This window comes from Poecilia mexicana, unplaced genomic scaffold (assembly GCF_051168715.1).
Source record: "Poecilia mexicana isolate PSO_F unplaced genomic scaffold, ASM5116871v1 scaffold_10, whole genome shotgun sequence".
Classification (NCBI taxonomy): domain Eukaryota; kingdom Metazoa; phylum Chordata; class Actinopteri; order Cyprinodontiformes; family Poeciliidae; genus Poecilia; species Poecilia mexicana.
In genome coordinates, this window is record NW_028263379.1 from 9,297,221 (window position 1) to 9,322,353 (window position 25,133).

At 37.9% G+C, this 25,133-nt stretch overlaps 1 protein-coding gene and 2 long non-coding RNA genes across 3 annotated transcripts in view; 2 read left to right on the forward strand and 1 right to left on the reverse strand.

Moving 5' to 3' along the window:
* Nucleotides 1-25,133, reverse strand: part of htr4 (5-hydroxytryptamine receptor 4) — a 151,630-nt gene that overhangs the window by 81,612 nt on the left and 44,885 nt on the right. The window contains exon 2 of the mRNA XM_014997801.2: nucleotides 10,650-10,728. Coding sequence (XP_014853287.1) covers nucleotides 10,650-10,705 — 56 coding nt within the window. The 5' untranslated portion in view covers nucleotides 10,706-10,728. The remainder of the gene's footprint in view (nucleotides 1-10,649; nucleotides 10,729-25,133) is intronic.
* On the forward strand, nucleotides 14,727-16,123 carry LOC148156917 (uncharacterized). The gene is made up of 3 exons (XR_015764454.1): nucleotides 14,727-15,135; nucleotides 15,234-15,296; nucleotides 15,560-16,123. It is a non-coding gene; the product is annotated as an uncharacterized LOC148156917 (long non-coding RNA).
* Nucleotides 22,896-24,313, forward strand: LOC148156918 (uncharacterized). The gene is made up of 3 exons (XR_015764361.1): nucleotides 22,896-23,324; nucleotides 23,423-23,485; nucleotides 23,749-24,313. It is a non-coding gene; the product is annotated as an uncharacterized LOC148156918 (long non-coding RNA).

A 25,133-nucleotide genomic window follows, 5' to 3' on the forward strand; every position in this document is an offset into this window, starting at 1 on the left:
GATGCATGAAGCGTAAATCTGGGATGATAGCGAGGCGCTTGAGTTGAACAAAATGATTTACATTCACTTCCTTGGCAGCTACCCGGGTGTGGACATGTTACATACTCTGTTCACAAGCCTCAAAAGGTGTTCTCAAAGTCTGGAAAGGTAGCACCCACAGATAGATACAGCTATCTAGATACACTTTGGTAAGAAAATTTGACAAAGTAGTGCAAATTGTCAGAACACTGACAGCATGCTCTTAATGTACCCAAATGTGGACTCGTTCCTCCAGCTGTGGCTCTCTAGCTTCCAGCCCATGATTAGCTGTCCTCACAGCTGCATATGGAAAAAAAGAGTGATATACACTCCAGAAAAAAACGCAGAATGTTTTGTACTGAGCAGGAGCTGCACAAACCAACAAGACTGTCAATAGTATTGGCTGGGTGTTACAACAAACAGCTATATTGTGATCAATGAACACACTGTACCAGCATCAACAGGTCCTACAGACATCACCATATAGAAAATCTTATTCATATTAGAAGACTTTGCTACCAGTCTTCATTATTGAAATAAAAACCTTAAGAAAATAAAACACTAAAAACCGAGGCACTTTACTATGTATTATGGTAAATAGTCTGTACTTGTACAACGCTTTATCAAGTCCAGAGGACCTAAAGCATTTCACAAAAAAGTCCTAAAAAGGCATTTGAAAACAAGCTTATGTTTTGATCGAGGATGGCTAGTGTCGCCTAAGGAACATTGTCAGAAACTCTGAATAGTTTCATGAGGTCCACAACAATTCAAGGATAAATACAAGTTACAAGATAGTACAAATCCTGTCAGCCTAGGCACTTGAAGCAGATTTTTTAATTATTATTATTTTGGGTCAAGTATTTGTCTTTTATCAACAATGCATTTTGACAAAGTCTTATAATTTGTCAAAAGTAAAATCACAAACATCCAGCCACTTCTCATAAAAGCAGTCCTCTGCACATCCATTCATTGAACTCGACTAAGTACAGCAGCTTTTTCAAAGCAACTCTTAGTGCTAAACACACAAAAAAAGAATCGGAAGAGGGAGCAGAAAGAAAGTTGAGGTAGGAAGTTGATGAAAAACAGCAGCATTTGCATTTTATGAAAGCAATGAAAGTTTTTATAAAGTTAAAAATAATACAAATGTTATCATTGTGAATTTTTTTCTATTCTATTAATTTTGAACTATGCCTGCAAATTTCTCACATACTGGCCTGCATAGGTAAATCCACCCACATCAACATAACATTCTGTAGAGGATGCCAAGAGATGGGATGTGTGAGTGGATGGCCTAAGAGATTTTTTTTAAAGCTTCATGCTGCCTTCTGAAGAGGAAGAGAAAACTGGTGTCTGAAGCTGCATGTGCCTGGAATTACTATCAGTGACAGGTGGGATAAATCACCTTGTCAGGCATGAATGGGAACCGGTTGGAACAGTGTATAATGAAGCGCTCAGACCGAAAAGTATCCAGACACACTCTGCACCTCGTGCAGGCTCTCCCCTGTTTAGGGAGGATAACAGATCTGCTGGCTTGACAGATTTCAGTTTTGTCACTGGAGAGTTTAGCATGCTTCGCTTCACAGATCTGATCCAACCTTAGCTGAATGAAAGCTACTGCCTCCTGTTTGCTTGTTGTTTTTTCTTTTTTTTCTTCTGCATGTGCATGCTCAGCCTCAAAAGTCACCAAAGCTTTTTATATGTATGGAGGATTTCTTATTGAGATTACATAAGCAGCTGCTGAATGAATTATTGAGTCTGTGAATGAAAGTGACATTGCACAATGTTGCCTCCTCTGTCTGCAGACGGAAGCAGACACTGAATAGTACAAATGGAGATTCAACAAATTGATGCAAATCTTCTATAAATGAATGTACAGAGAGAAAATCAGTAAAGAATGAATATGTTGTTTGAGGTGATGGATGATGAATGTATTTCACAGGAAAATGCAAAGATTTTATGTGAAAACATGTGAGGTATAACTGGATGTATCCTCTACATAATACAGTAATTAGAAGGTTTGGAATTATATATAAATATATGGTATTTTTTTATTGAGAGACTTCATAGAATCACAGCAGCACATCCAGTGTTTAGGTATCCAACTTCATTATATTTACATGCACTTGCTTTTTTTTTGTCTCATTTTAACAGTCTTGATTAGCAGCTCAGGTTTTCTGAAGGTTTGCCTGTTCCAGTGAGTTGCAGTTTTAGTTGTCATACTTTAAATTTGCCAACATGAAAATGTGATTGCATGTATCATTCCTGATTACAAAAATTATAGCAGTAAATCCACAGAGGACTGGCCAAGATTTAAGAAATTGAAATTCCCGGACCAAGTCAGAGTCCAGATCTTGATCACTTTGAGGTGCTGTGAGGTGACTTGAAATTGGCTTTACTCCTCAAACATCTCACAGATGAGGGGTAAAGAGTAGGGCAAAGATTCCTCAGACTCATGCCAAAAACTTATAGCTACTAGAAGCATTAAATAGCATTTACCTCAGTCTTAGTGTACATTTTGGTTCATTCCAGTTGTTCAATGTGTAAAAAGAGAATTGGTGTTTTTTATAAATTACCTTCTTCTTAATATGTAGATAGGAATTTAACTATGTGTATATAGGATTTTAAAACAGAATAGTGCATCAGTTTCTTGTCTGAAAACCTTGGATCCTTTCTCAAATGTCCTGAAGCCACTTATGAATAAAAACTACTGGATCTTTGAGACTGGAAAGAACATTTAGGCTGGATTAAATGTTAGGTAAAATAACTACAGAGAAGCATGCAGTCAAAAGTTTAAAAATAACTTCCAGGAACACATCAAATGTGGTGAGAAGAAGAAAAGTAAATCAAACATTCACACACCAAGAACTGCAGCAGCAGGGTGGAAACACCTGATGAGCTGAATCTGTTTTTTTTATGTTTTTTTTTTTTTTTTTCCAAAGATCAGTCACTGGGCACTCAGTGTGACTTCCTGCTCTGCACTAGTTTTCATATCCACAAAGACAACTACCTTTCTTTGGTCATCATTATGTCTTTCACAGTGCCGCATCACATCTTGCAGATGTCTCACCAAATCCACCTCCTCCCCTGAAAAAACCCCCACTGTTGAACAAACTGTAAATAGGGTTTAATCTGAGTCTGATGCAGTTTCCCAGAAAGAAAGGAATCACAATGGATAGATTTGAGAACTAATCCAGAAGGGATGATCTATTCCAATAAATCTCATCAAGACAAAGATGAATGAAGGTGGATTGGAAGGAGAAGAGTGCAGACAAACCCTCGGGGAGATGAAGGGGCAGAAGGATGCCAAGAAACTGTGTTTCCTTAAATTGCAGATAGAAAATGAGATCCAAAACCAACAACATGGCCCAAAAACAAAAGAGCAGCTCTTGCAAGCTCTATGCTAGAATCTGCTGAGTGAGTAGCATATATTAGTTTACTTTTACTTTGAGTACATACTCAAAATACAGTTATTTTTCAGCCGACATAGCCTAACAGAAAATCTATAGCCAGCTGTAGAGAGGAAACCAAAAGATTGTTTCCAAAAATCCCAGTCAAAGGTAAGAGTGTTGTTTCTAATACTAGAACCAATAATGAGTTCTGTTTTTTTTTTCAGTTTATCTATGCACTCAAAGATAAGCTGAAATGAAATCAAGACTCAAGCAAGACTGACAGAAGATGGAATTTAGATTAGAGGACATTAACTTCTGAGATAACCTATGGAAAACAGAGGAGTATTGAGGAGTCACAATTAAATTACTCTTGGAAAAACTACGTCCATATGCAAGTGATTTTCAACATAACATCTAAAATCAAACATACTTTTCTTTTAGAAACCTAGGTTTTAATATGAAAACCAGCAAAGCTGTGTGTGTCGCTACAGTAGCATCGTTGTGTGCCTGCCAATGTCAGTTCATTGTAAAAAGAGCACAGAAACAAGTCTTTAACAAAGTATTGACCTCTAAGCTAAGGTTGTACAGAATATCATCTTTACAATATTTGTTTATCCATTGATAATATCACAAAAGTATGTTTTAGAATTTGTCAATGTTTTAGTTCGTATTTAGACTGCCAATAAAATATCCAGCCTGTTCAGATGTGAGAATAACATGCAATTTATTGTTCAGATGCATTGATTGCTGATACTAGCAGCTTATAGAAAATTACATTCAGAATTTATTAGCAAGGATACCTTCAGACAGTCCATACAGCGATAGATACTCATGAGAAATTAATCACCCATTCCTGATCTAAAGCGCACAGCAGCAATTTGTCTTTATTTGCACCCACTCTGCCCATAAAAAATGGGCTTTAGCAGAGCCACAACTACCACAGCAAATTCAACACTGCTGCATGTAAAACATAAAAACTAATTTGTTACACCAGTGGCTTTGGCAACTTAAGCGCATTCATATGTGTCTAATCAGCAGCCAAAATCATGAAGCCCACAGTAAGAGGTTGGTGAATAAGCTCCTCTTGAAAGTAGCAATGAATCTCTCTATACTTACAATCTGCAGCTAATCTTACGTAATGCGTGTCATGGACTTCTTTAAAACAAGCAGCTGTGTCATCATTTCTCCTGCAGAGGCATCAGGTCTTTGTGCTGTGTGACTTTCCAGATGTTGGACTGACATTTACAGCTTCCATTTTTTTATATCGGACTCTGAACTGATCATCAGTGCATACAAACAGTTCTATTTCCGTCTAAATAACATATAAATCAAATTTCCTCCCGACTATCTATAGGTAAGAAGCTTTAAGTATCTTCCAAATTAGGGTTTTGATCATGGTATACTCTGCTATGAATAACACATCAAGAATTGTTTTCTTTTTTCCACCATCCTGCTGCCTTAACAGAAACAATGAGTCTGAGTAACAACCTCTGTGATTTCCATTGGTAATCAGCTTTAACACCTGTGTCAGTGCAATTTGGATTCTGTATGATTTCATGTCATTGCAAAACTTCAATAACTCTAATTTTGTTTTGCTATAAAACAGAACAGGTTTAACCAGCAATAGATGACATTTGAATAATGAGACAACTGAGACGAAATGCTGCACCTCTCATATTAAAATGAATATTATGCAAATTTTGGATCATCAATAACTAATGCATGATTTTTTCCCCCCACTCAGCAGGGCTGTATAATTTGCACTTCTACCTATGTATGCAATGTACTTGTGAATTAAAGGTGACAAGAGACTGTGATCATAAACAGTGTTTTAAAAAATATGAGACATGAAAAATATATCTTTTCACCTAGTTAACAAGCTTAGGTGTGACGTTTCATAAACATCAGAATCATGTTTTGCGTTACAACCTATTTTGGGTAATTAAATACTTATGAAACTTTGATGGCAAAAAATATGTAAATGTTCTCGTTAGATCTATTACTTTGAATGCAAAATAAAATATAGACTCTGCATTTAGATGTAAACTCAATGATGCTGCAACTAAAGCTAAACTGAGAAAAAAATTATCTTGTGAATAGTTACTGACTTTTATATGCTAAAAGGAATCAGTGCTGTGCACAAATGTGTTTAGGGGAGATCAGTCATAAGTAACCTTCAGCATTTATGCCATTATTTAACTTAACAAGACTGTGTTTTAAATTGAGGAGCTCAGAAAAGCTTCTGGTACTGTAACTAAACCTCGTTCTGTTTGAGTGTGAAAAGCTGCTGTAAAGTGATGGAATCCTTGGGCAAACCACAGCGATTTGTTGTACAAGAGTCATAATATTTTACGTAACGGAGACTTTCTGATTTTTTGCTCTGTGTTGCAATGGAAAATCTTACTCTGCACTTTCTGCATACAGCAGAAGAGTAGTATCACAAGATGTAGTCAGCTTTCTGACCTTTAACCCCAGGGCTTGAGTGGTGTTCCAGTTTTAATTAAGACGTTTGTTTTCATCACTTAATAACATAGTTGCTTTGAAATGAATCGTAAAAACACTTTTTTATGAATCAAATCTCTACCTCAGACTTTCTTGTTGCATAAAAACAAAACAATAGTCTAATACAATCAGTGTACAACAGAGCTGGTGTAACCAGACTGTTATAATCAATATCATTGATGACGCTGACTTGTGACATGAAGATTAGTAAGCATTGTTTTATATAATTTTTATTGTCTTAAACAAGTTAGAACTGTTTTCCTTCAAATATCTATGTGAAGAAAAGCTCCTATCTCAGTCTGCAGGAGTCTAGTGTGCATGCTGCATTGATTGACAGTAAGTGTTTTGTTTTAAATAATAATATCGACAGATACTGTCACAGTTCAACACTCAAATGACAAAGATTATAAATGTTTTTCAACATTTTCAAAGGAACTACTGCTCTAAAGTATTAAAGTATGTCAAGTTCAATACCAATAAATAAATAAGAGGCTCTGTAAGATTTTGTCAGACACATTTGATGGATTAATAGCTAAAAAACGACAACAGGCGCTACTGACAAGATGACATAAAACATGTTTTAGTTTGTAAAGCTGCCAAATGGATTATTACATTGTTTAACGTTACCCCTCCTTAATAAATATTAATTTACTTGTTTAGATGCTAAGAAGTAGACAAATCACATTTGAACAAGAGAAACTCCTTCAAGATTCACACTTAATAAATACAAGTAATAACTAATTAAGTTACATGTAAATGTGAGTTTCTAATTATTGCACTTTGAATGAACAGTAGAAGAAGAGTGTTGAAACAGATACTTTTCCCTTTGGAGTTGCACTCATGACTAAACGGAAGCGTTTATTGAAAATTTCACTCCAGCATCATCATATTTGTTGTTGTGATTTCTCAGCCTTTAATTGAATTTAATTTAATTGAGACTTAATTATATTTATTTTTTGTCATTCTGGGGGTTACTAATACAGCAAATGTCAAACTTTAAAACTGCAAACTACATAAATAATGAATATGTTCTCTCTCAATAATTACTCTGTTAATAATTGATGCATATACATGTGTCCAGCCATGAAGGAATCAGGAACAAGAAAGCCCAAAGGGCATATGGAGTTACTAGCACATCCTGGATCTCTGGTTTCTAAGCTTTACAGTGATGTCTGAAAATGTGGCCATTTGAAAGTTACTTATGATATGTGTCATTCTTCACCTCCAGCCTTTTCATTCATAGTTAAATGCAAAATTATTATTTTTGCCATACTGAAGGTGTTGCTTTTAATACAATACAGTGCAAATATTTGTTTACATTTTGATTCGTGGTATGTAAAAAATGTGAAGGTGTATTACAACTGATGAAATAAAATAAGATGGTTGATTTTGATGAAATATTGGCTCCAGACACTGAAATATGTCCACCTCTGCACTTGGATATTTGGTAATAGCGTCTGCCAACAGTTAAAGGGTTTTTAGAATACTTTATTTTGTGAACAATTAATAAACCTGAATGGTTTATGTCAGGGATGGGAGTTTAGCTTTGAATTAGGCTTAGAAATTATGAACATAAATTATTCAACTGTACTCTGTCTGAACCAAACTTGAAATTTCTGAGGAATGAACTGTAACACAAAAATAACTGCTCTGTAATTTTTTTTTTTTAATGATAAAATAAATTATTAGTGCACTGCAGTGCTATTTATGTGTTTCTGCATTTGTGACAAAACTGTATAACATGGTTTCTTAAAGGCAAAAGCAGCATTTCCATAAAATTACATTAACACTATGTGTTATTCAGATGCCACCAGACTAAAGGAGACAAGCATTTCTCAAACACAGTTTTCATTAATGCATACACTTCAGTGTATCCGTCAGATTATTCCTAAAGCTAACCAAAGTTAACAAAAATGAAGGGATTTTCAGTTTACAGGAAGAATGTGCATCATTTTGTTTCTCATTTCTAATTAATAATGAATACCTTAAAACTGCATTCAGTATGAAAACATTATTTACTGTTTTAATATAATATGAGAGTATAAATTCACGTTTGAATATAAAACAACACTTGGGATAAGTGTTGGAATAAAATGCTCAAAAGTATACCATTGGAGTATTGTAGCAATGTGTATCTCTTTTGTCTTCTACCCGTTTATCTTTTCATCGTCACTTTTTTGCGTCAAAGCAACAGTGAGAAAAATACTGGAAAACTGTGGCTAGTAAAAAAAAAAAAAAAAAGCTCTCATCTCTCATCTGCACCTTGAAATGCTTGAAACTTTACCAAGCAGAGGAAACTGCTATTTTTACAATCCAGAGCAGAAAAAATACCACCCAACAGTTTTAACGTGATCTGTGTTCAAATGAAATCAACAAGCCTGAAGGGGAAAACGACTACAGAGGCAGCGAGTGGTGAGGCAGAAATCCCACAAAGCCCATTGTTTCCTCAGCAGAGCCAAACGCTCCTTAAGAAGATGAGAATAAGCCTGAAGCAGGAATCAGGACTGCCGATTCATTTTTGAGCTGCAGAATTTTGATACTGCTGTACTTGACACTACACTACCAATGGGTGCAGTTTTACCACAAAGACTTTAATAGTAAGTGCACACTAAAATAAGTAACTTAACTTATAATACATTTATTTTGTGTTTTTATGCTAAATTAAATGACTGCTGAAGGACATATTCAGCTTTATTTCTGCACACAGGTTTATGTCTATGAAGATTGAGGGTAGGTTATAAAATCTATTTTTGATGTTCTGAGATCTGGACATGAATGATTGTGGATAAAAATAAAAATAAAAACACACACAACCCAAATTCCTGCATTGAGGCATTTTTAATTTTATGTCAAGGCAGCCCTATGAATAACAAAACTTAACCACTTTGACATATAATAAATAGTAAAAAGAGCACAGTTAACATTTAGTTGTTTTTTTTGTTTGGCACATAATGAAAACAAATAGAATAAAACAAGTAACAAGCTAAGCTTTTAAAGTGAACTGAACACCAAGTGATTATGCAAATTTTCTATTTGTTCTCAGAAGAAAAAAGAGCAGATGAGCTGTAAGTTCCAGTAATCCAAAGTATTTGCAGAGGTAAGTGATCACAGACCCCAGCTAATATCTATGAATACTTGAAACCGCCACTGAAAATGCCTATAACTGCCTATGTTCACATTTTAAACACCACGTATATCATATTATGAATTAAGATGAATTCAAACGCATTTTTCTGACACTTTGAGCTTGGAGCATTATATGAAAGGATTTTCTTTCAATGCAAAGGAGAACTAGGGAAGAAGCTTCTCATCTAAGCTCCTTGATAATAAATAATGCAAGTAAACAAATGAAACTATTTAAAGAGTTGTTTTGTTTCTTAACAACAGCTGAAAACTAGAAAGTTCCCTGTTTGACCTGTTTGCAGTTGCATTGAGAGTGAATGCAGACCATTACGGGTCACTGACTGGTCACATTAAGGATGACAATGATGGGAATTTTATGGTGTGGAGGAATGTGTTACACAGCTCCCACCGTCAACAAACACCAAACAAATGCTCATCATCCATGCGGATTTAACTGCCTCTGGTAAAGTTTCACAGATATGCCATACATACAAGCTGTTTGCACATTGCAATAACATCTTACAGAGACATGATAGCATAGTAAGTTGTATTTTATTTGTCACCCAGTAAGCATGTGAACATCAGTGTGGATGTTCAGTTCAGAAAACACCAGATCTCAAGACATAGAACCTCACAGCATCTGTGTTAATTAAGGACACTTAGCTGAGCTGACATAAGAACATGTTGCGTGCTATTATATGATAGTTTATGTCTTGATATATAAAATAATAGTAGCATTTTGGAAGAATGGACTACATGAAAATATACATCAGACAATTTCACACATGTAGCTGACAAAGACCAATTTGTCGACACTCATTGAGAAGTGATTTATTGTTATTAATTTTCAACTGCAGGACCTTACTCTCACTGAAAAACCTAACATTTGATTACAATATTTCTATTCAATGGGGGGAAATTTAACTGATTGGCATGTAGACATAATTTACTGGCTTCCTGGAGAATTGGTGACATCAAAATATAATTTTTTAGGTGCAGTTTTCTAACCATGACCTTTGCAAATGTCTTTAATCTCCCTCATATCCTCCTCAGTGTGGGTGGCTTCAAGTTATCTCAAGTCCTTGTTCTGAATATTGGTCAGCTATTAAAGGAAATGGGTCTCTGTGCCACATCACACTTATATCCCAGAGGAAATAGAAAATCATAAACTCATGATTGGAAGCTCTAAAAAACTTTGATAGACTTTAAAAAAGCAAAATATGATTACAAAACTAATGTATTTTAGAGAACTTGTCATTTGTACAGTGCACTGTATTGAGCCATGCAATGTAGTACTACTTTAGTGTTTTTTCCCTCACTAAATAAATAAAATTAAATTTACTATTTTTTTTGTGTGTGTGGAATTTTTCAACTGTGGTAATGGCTGGATTTGATAATATTGTTTTACTAAGAAAGTCAACAAACTTGTCACCATCTGTACACATAATCTTTTATGATCAGTAATTGTTCATATTTGCACTATTTGTGATATATTGTAAAAGTTATTGGAGATAGGTAACTTTCTTTGTGTGTGGTGCATTATGCAGAGTGATCATTTTTAGGAAGCTTAATCACAATGACAGTGATTGCACAACATAAACGTTGATTAATTCTCACCTCTCACTGACAAGCTCCTCCATCACCGGCATCTGGCCTGCAGCGCTGACATTCATGTAACCATAAATGCAGAGAGTCCCTGCAGACACACAGTGAAAGTTAAAGAATCATCATAATCACTTATATTATTAAAAGAGAACTTTAAATTGCTATTATCAAGCAATTCCTTCTCAGAAGATTGCATTAACATAAATGTGTTAAACTGCATCACGATTATGCAAATTGAATACTTCTGTTTGACATTTCAGTACCACATTGTGCAAATCTGTTTTCACTGCAAAATTAGATCTTTGCTTTTAAAGTAGACAATTTGCCATAAGGTGCAATGCTAAATCATACTACAATATCTAAGTCAGCAAGAAAATGTATTATGATCAATTAATGACCAAGCCTGCTTGCACTCACATAGCTCAAACACATGTATGATTTCTCCTCATATTTTATATTTCATGTGTAAAAGTCAACCAGTACAAAGACTGAACAAGACATTCCCTTTGATAACATTTCCACTGACATGCAAGTGAGATACATAGTTTGGACAGGGAAGGTCGGCCTGGTGGAGAGGTCGGAGACAGCGGAGGATTCTGACCTCATTCATTCCCTGAATAAAAAAACTTGTTATGCTGCAACCATATGGGTAGCTGTCAGAACCGGTACGTCATGTGGTCACTTAAAGCTAACATTCCTCTGTATGAGGCCGACAGCAAAATGAGCAAAAACCTGTTATATCTGCATTATAAAGTGTAACAAAATACACCGCAATGCCTCAGGCAGAGGATGGTACATGTAGTGTTATGCAACTTGTGACATAAACAACAAAGAAGAAACCGATAAAACATGTACAGCACATTCAATGTGGCTGTACATTGCATAAGTCCATTACTTCTTGTACTAATGGGCTCAAGGATGGGCTCACATGTACTGCAGTATTTTGTAAAACAGACTTCTTATTTTCACTTGTCAACACGAGCAACTTTGGCAATAAAATCTGAAAATAAAGTTGCTCATAATTATTTTTTTTGTTACAAATAAGGAATATTTTTGCCAACAAGTTATTTTAGGATTTTGCTTGGATATTTGTGTTCATGTCTCAATAAAAATTACTTTTAAAACTAAAGGTCTAAAGGTAAAACATCCACTCTTCAAAAAAAAAAAAAAAAAGCCTGGATTTCCTCAGGGAAAGTCTTAATTTAAATATGAGCATAAATGAATCCCTCATTTTGTTTTGCCAGATCTTTTTCTGACAAAAAAAGAAAAAAAGATCTAAATAGAGATATTCCAAAAACAGTCCAAAAGCACAACTACCCACTAAAGTGCTTGGTTCAATAATTTAAAAGGATTTATGTGGTGTTAAAAGCATAACAGTTAACTATAAGATAATGTGTTTTTGCATTCCCAGTTAAATTGCACAATGTCAGCTACTATGACATATAACTCTATCAATTTCAAATTATCTTTTTTTTCCCCCCTAAAGCATCAAGTCCAGCCTTAAGAGAAACCTCATGCAGTATCACAAGTAACTGGGAGCCCACAGCTATCTGAACATCTTTGTAAAGGCCATCCAAATTCTGGGTGATTTTCAACAGTCTCAATCTGGATGGATTGGGGCTTTTTCCTGTGGTTGTTTTTGTTAAGTCATTCATTTCCCTACCTGTTTAGTATCATGCATTGGCTGGAACGTTTCCCAGCTGTAATAGGGAACGAGGCAGGATACACTTTGGCTGTGTCACAAGTTCAGCACAGGGTCAGCATGGAGAGAAAGATGACAAAGATGCAAGTGCACAGTTCCACCAAAAAACATTAATTCACAATAATTCATGTGAAATGGTGCATAGGGGGGAAAAACACCTACAGACCAGGACAATATGCAGGCAGAATCATGGAGATATTTTCTCACGACAGTTACACTGCTTACTGGGAGTTTTTCATTAAAACTAAAGCCAGATTTTAATAAAAATAAGTGTGACTGAACAATGTTTTGCAGCAATAGTGATGAAAACCCGGTCGTCTCCACCTCCTCCAGTTTAGACTCAACTTCACACAAGGCTTCAGCAGACACACATAGCTTCCCTCATTAGCAGCTGAACACAAGCCGAAGCAGCACTCTGCTGTCACCAACAGAAAACTAACTTGGCTTTTCTCTCTCTGATTGAGACCTTTCAGTCAAGCTTCACACAGACATTTTGACACAACATTTTACTACCAGGTGCAGCAGTGGAATTTGGAAGTATATGCAAAGTTTATTTTTCCATATTTAATCTTTTTCACAGGAAGAAATTCAAGAACAGAGTAAGACTTTATGTGTATTTCGTGTGTAATTAAGACATGTTTAGGAGTTAAAGACCATCCTTCAAAATCATCTTTCTTATATAATGTTATGGCATCACATAGTTACATATCTGCTTTGTGTTCTGCCACAAATAAAGATAAACAGCTTCATGTAAACAAAGCTGCAGTATTGCCTTCCAAGGAATCTAATGCTGTAGCATCCGCAATTAGATTTATAGCTATAGCTAAATATTTTTTAAACATGCCAAAAGCTTGTCACCACTGTTGCAAAATGTATATGTGTGATACAATTTCTTAGCAGCGACACAATAATAATGAGTCCCAATTCCATGCAACAATATGTAGACACTATTACAAGTGATGATGATTCACTCACATCAGCATGCCAACTTGTGTCCAATTAAATCATTCTAGTATCACTTAATAAATCATGAAAACCTCCAACAGATAACCAAGCTCTTGCCAATCCAATAGTGACATACAGCATAGATTCATTAGAGCATCTCACCCAAGTCAAGCAATGCAAAAGGACCTTCTTTGCAGACTTGCTTTGAATTTATCAACCTCGGCTTGATAAGTACTATTGGAACATCCTACAATCATAAAAGTTGTATTCTTGGTAAAAAAAAAAATAAACCAACAATTTTAAGAAAGAGTTCAAAACTGTTTCAATAGAAATATGTGTTATAAATATCAGAGAAACCTTACCAGAAGACAGGAAAAACTCCCCAACCAATACAGCTGTTGCCAATTTTGTGTTTTTATTTTATGTTGAGCCAAAATTGTGAAAGGCTTTTACCAGCTCTTATTTTTTTCCCAGCAAAATATTCATGCCACAATTTTGGCTTTCAAGAATGAGAGGTTGTTTGCTCTGGCTATGATTTACATAAATATGGGTGGTTTTTCTTTTAAATGGAAGAAAAGTGCCTCATTTGAATATATAACATTTGCATCAGCCCTTGCAGAGATTATTGTGTAGCCAATCTTCCTTTGCACAAAGGTTTAGAACAAGTTGAATGTGCAAACCCAAGTTTTACCTAAATCTTAAACCCACGTTTTAGTTTACCTCCTACTAATATCTTTGTGCTTTTGCCCTTTTAATGTACCCAATGTCAGCAACAAATTGGGGTTGCTGTGGCTTTGCAGGATTAAGACATGTCTTGCAATCAGAAATTTTCAAGTGGCTTCTACTCCAGCTTGAGTTAAGAAATATTTTGACTTTCATCACCAACTGCACTTATGACAGTTTAATTGAAGTTGCTGTAGCATTTTTTTTGAAACACTGCTTTATTTGTTTGAAATAAAACAAAAAAAAAATACAGTTTTCAAAAATGACTGTGATTCAACATTCCTAAGATTTCGAGGATGGCAAAACATGTCATCAAAAGTTGGTTCAATATTTTATGTAGAAAATTTTGCATGTGCGTAGATGAAATTACTATGACAGTAGTGTAAAAGCTTCATATTTTATTCTGGAAGCGAAACAAGATTTATAGTGAAGTTACAACTGGAGCACATGTCAAGTCGAGCTCGCTTATCAAACATGCTTGAATTAACAAATGTTATCTAAAATGATTCATTTTAGATTCATTTTAAATGAAAACACTTTTAAAATAATAAAAGAAACTTAAGCATTATTGACAAGACTAGGTAAACAAATACACATTCCAAATGAAAAGTAAATGGGGGACAACCTACTTGTTTTAAGAAAAACTTCTTAAAATATTGTGTTTTACAGGGAAGTGCAGTTTTTCACCCGAAGTAAATGTAACCCACATAAAATGTGGATGCCTCTTTAAGAAACTGAGGTTGGGAAAGCTAGGTGGTCTACCTAGCCAATAGGAAGTTTAGTTTCCAGTGAGTTTAAACCAATCAGAATTCAGACTGCCGCTGCAAGACCCGCCCTTCCGCAGCATCGACTGTGTAAGCGAGAGAGATCCGGAAACGATTAAGCTGGGCAGCGTGAGAGTCTCTGTTTTAAAACAGTTATATAACTAAACAAACGCTTTCCCAGATCATCCGACTTCTAAGCTGGATGCGTGAAGTGGAAAGAAAAAGGAAAAGGAAAGACAAGTTAACTTTTTCTGCTGAACACCGTTAGAGCTGACTCGTTAGCTCTAACGGCCAACGGCTACTAGTTTAGCCCTAACGGCTACTAGGCTGACGGTTTAAGTTCATGTTCTCCGTTCAGTTGAAGGTAAAACCTAATTTATATTATATTCTTACTTTGTTCACAATTAAAGCTCATATTATCAAGGTTAAAGCACGGAAAATATGCCTTATTACACTATCTAGTGCCTCACGGGTCCGGACTGAGAGCCACCATATTGTTGTCCCTAACGTGTCGCATTGAGATCGGTGAGCATATTCTGTGCCTTTCATTTGGGTTTTTGTTCTGTTTATCACATTTTTGTTGAATAATATTGTTTATCTGAACTATTTGATTATTAAAATGTAAACTTTTACTGATTTTGGATAAAATGTAATGTTTAATATTGTTTGAAGAAATGCTTTTGTAATTTACAGTAATTGATGTCAAATATATAGAAACATGATTTAAGGATTAAAGCTAGAACAGCTTAATAAAATCCTATGATTCTGCTGGTCCTGTCTGTTGACAGGTCAGGTTTTTTTGTTTATACTGGATTGTTCCTGAGTTGGATTCCTCCTGTGACTTTGATGGCGAGCCTTCCCACCTGGACTTAGAAAGAACTGGATTCCTGGATTCCTTCTTTCCCATTTGGAGTCCTGCTGCACCCCACGGTGTGGTAGGCCGGTACCACTCACATCTTCACACACAGTTAGTTATGAGTGAGACCACTGACTGACATTTTTCTTTTTATTGTTTAATCCTGGAATTTCTGATCTCACCTTTTGGACTGGTTTTTATTTGGTACTTTGTAACAAACTGCTGTGTAGGAAATTCTCCTCATGTGAATGGTGTGGAGTTGAACCTAATTGGAACTGGAACTGATTGATCTGTTGCCTATTACAATTTAGAATTCAGATTACCAGGGTGCACCCAAAAGATTCAAAACTGAGAACTAGCACTTGGCCAAGTATTTGTATTATTTTTTTTTGTATTTTAATGTGTGTAATTTTATTTTCATAATTGTGTGTCTTGTATAACTGTTTGTTAATTTCATGGTTTATGTCACTAAAGCCAGTTGTTTTTTTAAAATTCATTTAACTGCCTTTGTGTGTCATTTAAACACCCCACTATGCTCCGATAGTCGAACCTATTGGCCCATTCATCTAATATATAAAATACCCTTCTCATCTGTGTTACAGAGGAAGCTTTGGCGAGCGCAGCCAGGAGCTAGAGTGTGTGTTTAAGTGTCAGACATCTTACCCCTGTTGTTTGAACGTCCCAAGTACTTTTTCTGAAAAGAAAAATGGATGTGGTACTCCGGGAGTCCGTACAAATTTCCCATTCTGTGGTTGTTAGTGGTTTAACAGGGTCAGAGACAGATGAGGAAGTGTCCACCTTTCTCCAGAAGTATGGGTCCATTAATCGTTACATTCGCTTAGATGATCCTAAGTCAGATTTCCATAAAAACATGATTATTGAGTTTTCACATGAGACTGCCATGCAGACATTAGAGCCATTGTTGCCTCTTCAGCTTCCAAGCACGACTCAAGCAGGCATTGTGTATGAGTTAAAGGCTTTAGGAAGTGTCTACACATTAGATGCCAGAAGCAAAGCTACTAAGATGTACATGGAACAGCTCTCTGAAATTGCCAGGCTGAGTGGAAATTCATTAGGGGAAATGTTGAAGGAGGAACTTAAAAATCTGGTTTCATCTGCAGAAAGTATTTTTGCCCAATCACCTGAGACTGATCCAGAATCCTCAGCTTCACAGAGTCCAACCCCACGAAAAGACTCAACTAGCCAAAGAGATGTTTCATCTTCTGAAAACCCTCAACCAGTGACGCCTACCAAATCCACGATTTTGACACCGGCAAGTGATCCAAGTGAGCCTTATATCCCTTCCATTTCCAGTAAAAACCTGATTGATCTCAACCCCCCACAGACTTTTTCTGTTTCATCTGAATCCACCGCTATGCCCCTAATCGATGTTAACCCACCTGCAGTTCAGCGAGTGGTGGTTGAGCATGTGGTGCGCAGCAATGATAACTCACCCCAGTTTGCTTCACCCAGTAGACTCAGAGCTTTTTCAGGCAAGAGTCCACGTCCAACCCATGAAGCAGATTATGATACATGGCGTGCAAGTGTTGAAATTCTTGTCAGAGACCCATCTGTGTCAGACTTGCATTGCACACATCGTATATTAGACAGTCTTCTTCCTCCTGCTTCTGAAATGATCAAACATTTGAGCCCACAGTCTAATCCCTCAACTTATCTCAAGTTGCTTGACTCCGCTTACGGTACAGTTGAAGATGGTGACGAGCTTTATGCTAGGTTCATGAGCACGTTCCAGAATGATGGAGAGCTACCTTCTGTTTTCCTGCAGAGACTGCACACTGCTCTAAGCAAAACAATGAGACGTGGTGGTGTGTCCGCTCATGAGTTTGACCAACAGCTTTTAAAGCAGTTCTGTAGAGGTTGTTGGGAAAACACTTTAATAGTTGATCTTCAGTTGGAACAAAAGAAAGAAAAACCACCTACCTTTGCAGAACTGTTGCTCCTTCTTAGGACAGAAGAAGATAAACAGGCTGCAAAAATGACTCGCATGCGACAGCATTTTGGCCATGCTAAGTCTGGCCATAACCCCAGCAGGCAGCGTGCCATGTCACAAGTGCATATTGCACATGACACTAATGATTTGATAAATAAAACTGATTTTGAGATGCTCAAGCAACAAATTGCTGACCTCAGCATTCAGGTGAAGAGCATGGTGTCCACGGGCCAAAAGCCAAAACAACCTAAGGAACAAAAAGCAAAGTCTGTTCCTCTAAGTGTCACACATGAAGCCCATGTGGTGAAACCAAAAACAGCCCATCAGCATCCCTCCACATTTAAAGCAAATGGCAGACCACGTCCCTGGTACTGTTTCCAATGTGGAGAGGATGGCCATGTTGTTTCAGTTTGTGATAAAGCACCAAATCCTTCCCTTGTAGCAGCTAAGAAAAAACTGCTAAAAGAAAAGCAGGCTGCTTGGGAAGCCTCTAATGCTTCTAATAGTGAGACACATTTAAACTAGTGTCGGCTCCCATAGAGGGACGTATGGGAGCAAAGTTACAAAACTCCAGTCCCAAAACCATGAAATCTGTTGTCAAGAGTGTTGAGGTAGAAGGGTCAAAATTACCACATGGCCTTGTGGGAACTAAAACCACAGCTCAATTATCCATTGCAGGGAAAGACACAAACTGTCTACTGGACACAGGTTCACAAGTCACAACTGTGCCCCAGTCCTTTTATGAAGAACACCTTTCTGATCTGACCATTCATTCTTTAAATGATTTGCTTGAAGTGGAGGGTGCTAATGGCCAGTTTGTTCCCTATTTAGGATATGTTGAGCTTACCATCACCTTTCCTAAAGAGTTTGTTGGCTCTGATATTGAAATTAATACTTTGGCCTTGATTATTCCACACCTCCGCTCTACAGCCCATGAACAGGTGCTTATAGGCACAAACACACTCGACGTTCTTTACGCTGATTACCAGAAACTTTCACCTTTTCAGCCTTTGATGAATGGATATCAGGCTGTTCTCAAAATACTTGAGATACGACAAAGGGAGTCTAACCACAGCCTTGGTTGTGCAAAACTAATAGGCAAGCTGCCTAAAGTCGTTCCTGCAAGACAGACCGCTGTCGTTGAGGCTTTTGCTCATGTTGATCGTTTCAACATTCAAAGAGATGTCATTATTGAGCAACCATCAGCTTCTTCTCTACCGAATGGGTTGCTGGTTTCAGCGGTTGCAGTAACTTTACCAAGCAAGCGCTCATGTCATCTTCCTGTCGTACTGAGAAATGACACCAATCATGACATTGTCATTCCCCCCAAAACTATTGTGGCAGATGTTAATGCTGTAGTACAAGTGTTACACAAAGAACATGTCGCCAGTGAGCCAGACTGTTCTCAGTCTCCAGCAAAGTCTTTCCGAGAGCTAAGCTTTGATTTTGGAGATTCACCCTTATCCACTGAATGGAGAGACCGAATAACAAAAATGTTGAACACCATGCCAAACGTTTTCTCTCAGAATGACCTGGATTTTGGCCATACTGATAAGGTAAAACACAGAATCAAGCTCAGTGATGAGACGCCTTTTAAGCAAAGAGCCCGCCCGATACACCCCAATGATGTGGATGCTGTGAGACAACATCTACAGGAACTCCTAGATTCTGGAGTCATCCGGGAATCTGAGTCCCCATTCGCTTCCCCAATCGTTGTGGTTCGCAAAAAGAATGGTTCTGTTCGTCTGTGTGTAGATTACAGAAAGCTGAATCTACAGACCATTAAAGACGCCTACGCTCTTCCAAAACTGGAAGATGCTTTCACTGCACTTGCTGGTTCTAAGTGGTTCTCCGTCCTAGACCTCAAGTCAGGTTACTACCAGGTCGAAATGGAAGAAGCAGACAAGTATAAGACCGCATTTGTGTGTCCAGTTGGATTCTGGGAATTTAACAGGATGCCCCAAGGAATAACAAATGCGCCTTCAACCTTCCAAAGACTGATGGAAAAGTGTGTTGGTGATATGAACCTAAAGGAAGTTTTAGTGTTCATTGATGACCTGATCATTTTCTCATCATCACTGGAAGAACATGAACAGCGCTTGCAGCGTGTCCTTGAACGATTGATGACATATGGTTTGAAACTGGCACCAGAAAAGTGCAAATTCTTTCAAACGTCAGTAAAATACCTTGGCCACATTGTTTCTGAGAGAGGTGTTGAAACCGACCCAGAGAAAGTTCAGGCCTTAAAGACCTGGCCAATCCCCACAAATCTTAAAGAGCTTCAATCCTTTTTAGGATTTGCTGGATACTACCGACGATTCATTCAAGGGTACTCTACTATTGTAAAGCCCCTTAATGAACTAACTTCCGGTTATCCACCACTCAGAAAGTTGAACAAGAGACAGAAGGTAAATGCAGGTTCAGAGTATCGCGACCCAAAGGAGTCCTTTGGTCAGCGGTGGACATCCCAATGTCAGGGAGCCTTTGATGATATAATAAGAAAGCTATCATCAGCTCCAGTCTTGGGATTTGCAGACCCCCAACTTCCGTATGTCCTACATACAGATGCCAGCACTGTTGGCCTTGGGGCTGCATTATATCAGGTTCAAGATGGTCAATCTCGAGTCATAGCTTTTGCAAGTCGAGGACTTTCCAAGAGTGAGAGAAAGTACCCAGCTCATAAGCTTGAATTCTTGGCCCTTAAGTGGGCAGTCACAGAAAAATTTTCTGATTACCTTTATGGTACAGATTTCACAGTAGTGACTGACAGCAACCCACTTACATATATTTTAACATCCGCAAAGCTTGATGCGACGGGGTACAGGTGGTTGTCCAGTCTTTCTACTTACTCATTCAGTCTTCAGTACAGATCGGGTAAGCAAAATCTAGATGCCGACGCACTCTCTCGCCGACCTCACGATCCACCAAAGGATGATTATGCATCCAAGAAGGAAAGCGAGAGAATCCGGCAGTTCACACTGTACCATCTGAGTAACCTTCAAAATCCAGAAACTGTTTCCCAGGAGGTGATCAAGGCTATTTGTGAACGTCATCTGGTCATCTCATCAGTAGCTGATGTTCAAGCTACCACTCCTGGGTTGACATTGGTTGAATCCCTTACTCACCAGTCCTCAGCAATTCCCGACTGCTTCCTGCAGGAGCAAGTGGATGGGTCCCCTCTTGTCCATTCATTTTCAGAAGAGGAGTTGAGGCAAAAACAAACCTTAGATCCTGCTATCAATGCAGTCATTGTACTTTTGGAGTCTGGTGAAACTCCATGTCCCAGCCTTAAGCTGGAGTTACCAGAACTACCCTTGTTACTCAGAGAGTTGTCTCGGTTGGAAATACAGAATGGAGTGCTCTATCGTAAGCGACAGGATGGTCCAAACATCTCATATCAGCTCGTGCTGCCTGAGGAGCTAAGAGCTACGGCACTTAGGAGTCTTCATCATGATATGGGCCATCTTGGAGTCGAACGAACAGTAGATTTGGCAAGAACCAGATTTTATTGGCCAAAAATGTACATGACCATAGAGAAAATGGTTAAAACCTGTGAGCGATGTGTTCGCCGAAAAACACATCCAGAGAGAGCCGCTCCACTAATGAACATTAAGACCTGCCGACCCCTTGAACTGGTGTGCATTGACTTTTTGTCAATAGAGCCAGACCGCTCAAACACAAAAGATGTTCTTGTAATAACTGATCATTTTACAAAATATGCAGTGGCTATACCAACTCCAAACCAGCGAGCACAGACCGTAGCAAAGTGCCTCTGGGAAAACTTCATTGTTCACTATGGTTTTCCTGAAAAGCTCCTTAGTGATCAGGGTGCTGATTTCGAATCAAAAATCATTAAAGAACTCTGTGAACTTATTGGCATGAGGAAAGTGCGCACAACCCCTTACCATCCCAGGGGAAATCCGGTTGAAAGATTCAATCGCACTCTTCTTCAGATGCTTGGAACACTTGATAAGTCAGATAAACTCCACTGGAAAGACTTTGTCAAACCTCTGGTACATGCTTATAATTGTACAAAGAGTGACGTGACTGGATTCTCTCCGTATGAATTAATGTTCGGGAGACAACCCAGACTGCCCATTGACTTGATCTTCAGATTGCCCACCAATGCTAGTAAGCAGACTCATTCCCAGTATGTTGGCAATCTAAAATCTCGGTTGGAAGAAAGTTACCATATTGCTACTAGTAATGCAGCAAAGAATGCAAGTCGCAATAAAGCCAGATTTGACCGGCGGGTGATTGAATCAACCTTGCAGACAGGAGACAGAGTTCTCGTACGAAATGTGAAGCTGCGTGGAAAACATAAGTTGGCAGACAAGTGGGAGGAGGATGTTTATATTGTCCTCAAGCGAGCTGGAGAAATGCCAGTTTATACTGTCAAACCTGAAAGTAAAGATGGACCAGTGCGGACTCTGCACAGAGACTTGCTTCTGCCATGTGGATTCCTGTCAGCAGCTGCAGAACCTGAAACAGTCAAACCTCGTCCAAACAAGAGACCAAGAACAAGACAATGTCCAGTCGTCGAGAGTGAAGAGGAGATCATCTCAGATTTGGATGATGTACCTGATTGGACATTCTTCCCTCGTATTATATCAAAACCTGATACATATGTTGTAGTGCCTGAAACTCACAAGTCGAGTGAGCCTCCTTGTGCAGCCCAGAAAGCAGCAGAAACAGAGGAGTCTGTAGTTTCCCTCTCACCTGATGCTCCAGCAACTCAGTCCCTTGTAGGAGATGGAAGTACTGGAGATATTCACGGTGCATCAAGTATCAACTCACCTGAAAGTGTCAACTCACCTGAAAATGTCAACTTACCTGAAAATGTCAACCTACCTGAACATGACAACTCACCTGAACAAGCAGAAGTTTTACCTGAACTGAACTCAGTTAACAGATCCCCCCAGTGTTTGGATTCACAGCAGTCTGAGGAAACTCCTCCAGATAATGAAATAAGCTCAGATGCAGCATATGATGATGGGTGTTGTGATGCAAATGCACCTGTTACTGCCCAGCCTGAACCCTTAAAGTTTCAGACTGATGGACTTCAAGATGGTGAAACATCCCTCCGTCGCTCTCAAAGAGTGCACTCAAAGCCTAATAGATTAGAATATGTAAAACTTGGAAATCCGCTGATAATGGTGGTGAATTCTCTTTTCCAGGGTCTTAGTGAGGCTTTGACTAGCTCCCTGAATGGTTTTGAGAATGTACCCCATAATTCTGTCAGGCATGTGTAAGCCGTGTGACGCAGTGTCACATTGCAGATGCCCAGGGACTGGCATACCCTTCAGAGGGGAGGGTGTAACCCACATAAAATGTGGATGCCTCTTTAAGAAACTGAGGTTGGGAAAGCTAGGTGGTCTACCTAGCCAATAGGAAGTTTAGTTTCCAGTGAGTTTAAACCAATCAGAATTCAGACTGCCGCTGCAAGACCCGCCCTTCCGCAGCATCGACTGTGTAAGCGAGAGAGATCCGGAAACGATTAAGCTGGGCAGCGTGAGAGTCTCTGTTTTAAAACAGTTATATAACTAAACAAACGCTTTCCCAGATCATCCGACTTCTAAGCTGGATGCGTGAAGTGGAAAGAAAAAGGAAAAGGAAAGACAAGTTAACTTTTTCTGCTGAACACCGTTAGAGCTGACTCGTTAGCTCTAACGGCCAACGGCTACTAGTTTAGCCCTAACGGCTACTAGGCTGACGGTTTAAGTTCATGTTCTCCGTTCAGTTGAAGGTAAAACCTAATTTATATTATATTCTTACTTTGTTCACAATTAAAGCTCATATTATCAAGGTTAAAGCACGGAAAATATGCCTTATTACACTATCTAGTGCCTCACGGGTCCGGACTGAGAGCCACCATATTGTTGTCCCTAACGTGTCGCATTGAGATCGGTGAGCATATTCTGTGCCTTTCATTTGGGTTTTTGTTCTGTTTATCACATTTTTGTTGAATAATATTGTTTATCTGAACTATTTGATTATTAAAATGTAAACTTTTACTGATTTTGGATAAAATGTAATGTTTAATATTGTTTGAAGAAATGCTTTTGTAATTTACAGTAATTGATGTCAAATATATAGAAACATGATTTAAGGATTAAAGCTAGAACAGCTTAATAAAATCCTATGATTCTGCTGGTCCTGTCTGTTGACAGGTCAGGTTTTTTTGTTTATACTGGATTGTTCCTGAGTTGGATTCCTCCTGTGACTTTGATGGCGAGCCTTCCCACCTGGACTTAGAAAGAACTGGATTCCTGGATTCCTTCTTTCCCATTTGGAGTCCTGCTGCACCCCACGGTGTGGTAGGCCGGTACCACTCACATCTTCACACACAGTTAGTTATGAGTGAGACCACTGACTGACATTTTTCTTTTTATTGTTTAATCCTGGAATTTCTGATCTCACCTTTTGGACTGGTTTTTATTTGGTACTTTGTAACAAACTGCTGTGTAGGAAATTCTCCTCATGTGAATGGTGTGGAGTTGAACCTAATTGGAACTGGAACTGATTGATCTGTTGCCTATTACAATTTAGAATTCAGATTACCAGGGTGCACCCAAAAGATTCAAAACTGAGAACTAGCACTTGGCCAAGTATTTGTATTATTTTTTTTTGTATTTTAATGTGTGTAATTTTATTTTCATAATTGTGTGTCTTGTATAACTGTTTGTTAATTTCATGGTTTATGTCACTAAAGCCAGTTGTTTTTTTTAAAATTCATTTAACTGCCTTTGTGTGTCATTTAAACACCCCACTATGCTCCGATAGTCGAACCTATTGGCCCATTCATCTAATATATAAAATACCCTTCTCATCTGTGTTACATAAACATCTCCTCCACCTTTCAAATGACTGATTCACTTGAAAACAGACAGGAATGGACAAACCTCTAGGCTTGCTTTGACAAAAGACAGTAAAGATTTGCTACCCATAGGTTGGGAAGGGATGAAGTCTGAGCTTAAAAACCAGATAAGACCAGGAGCCGATCGCATTATACGGTAAATCTATGTTAAGTCAGAGAAAATGAAATTCCTATCCTTAATACTTGGACATAAAAGATAACATCATAAAGAATCTGAGATTGATGTCTAAAGAACAATGTACAAAATCAAAGATAACTTCTTCATAATGATATAAAAAATGTATCACATATTGAAGTGGTTTTAACATAATCCTGAAAAAGAAATAGCCCATCTATGTTTGCTTTATGAATTGTACAACCCCTGGCAAAAAGTATGGAATCACCAGTGTTGGATGAGCAGTCATTCAGACATTTCATGCTGTAAAACAAACTCGGATCAAAAACATGATACAATATTAAGGTCATTCCAAAGTGCAACTTGTTGGCTTTCAGGAACACTCAAAGAAATGAAGAGAAAACATTGTGGAAGTCAGTGAATGATACTTTTATTGACCAAACACAGGGAAATAAATATGGAATCACTCAATTCTGAGGAAAAAAGTATGGAATCATGAAAAACACATAAACAAAAGACCATTCAAAATACATCACTAGTATTTAGTTGCACCATCTTTGGCT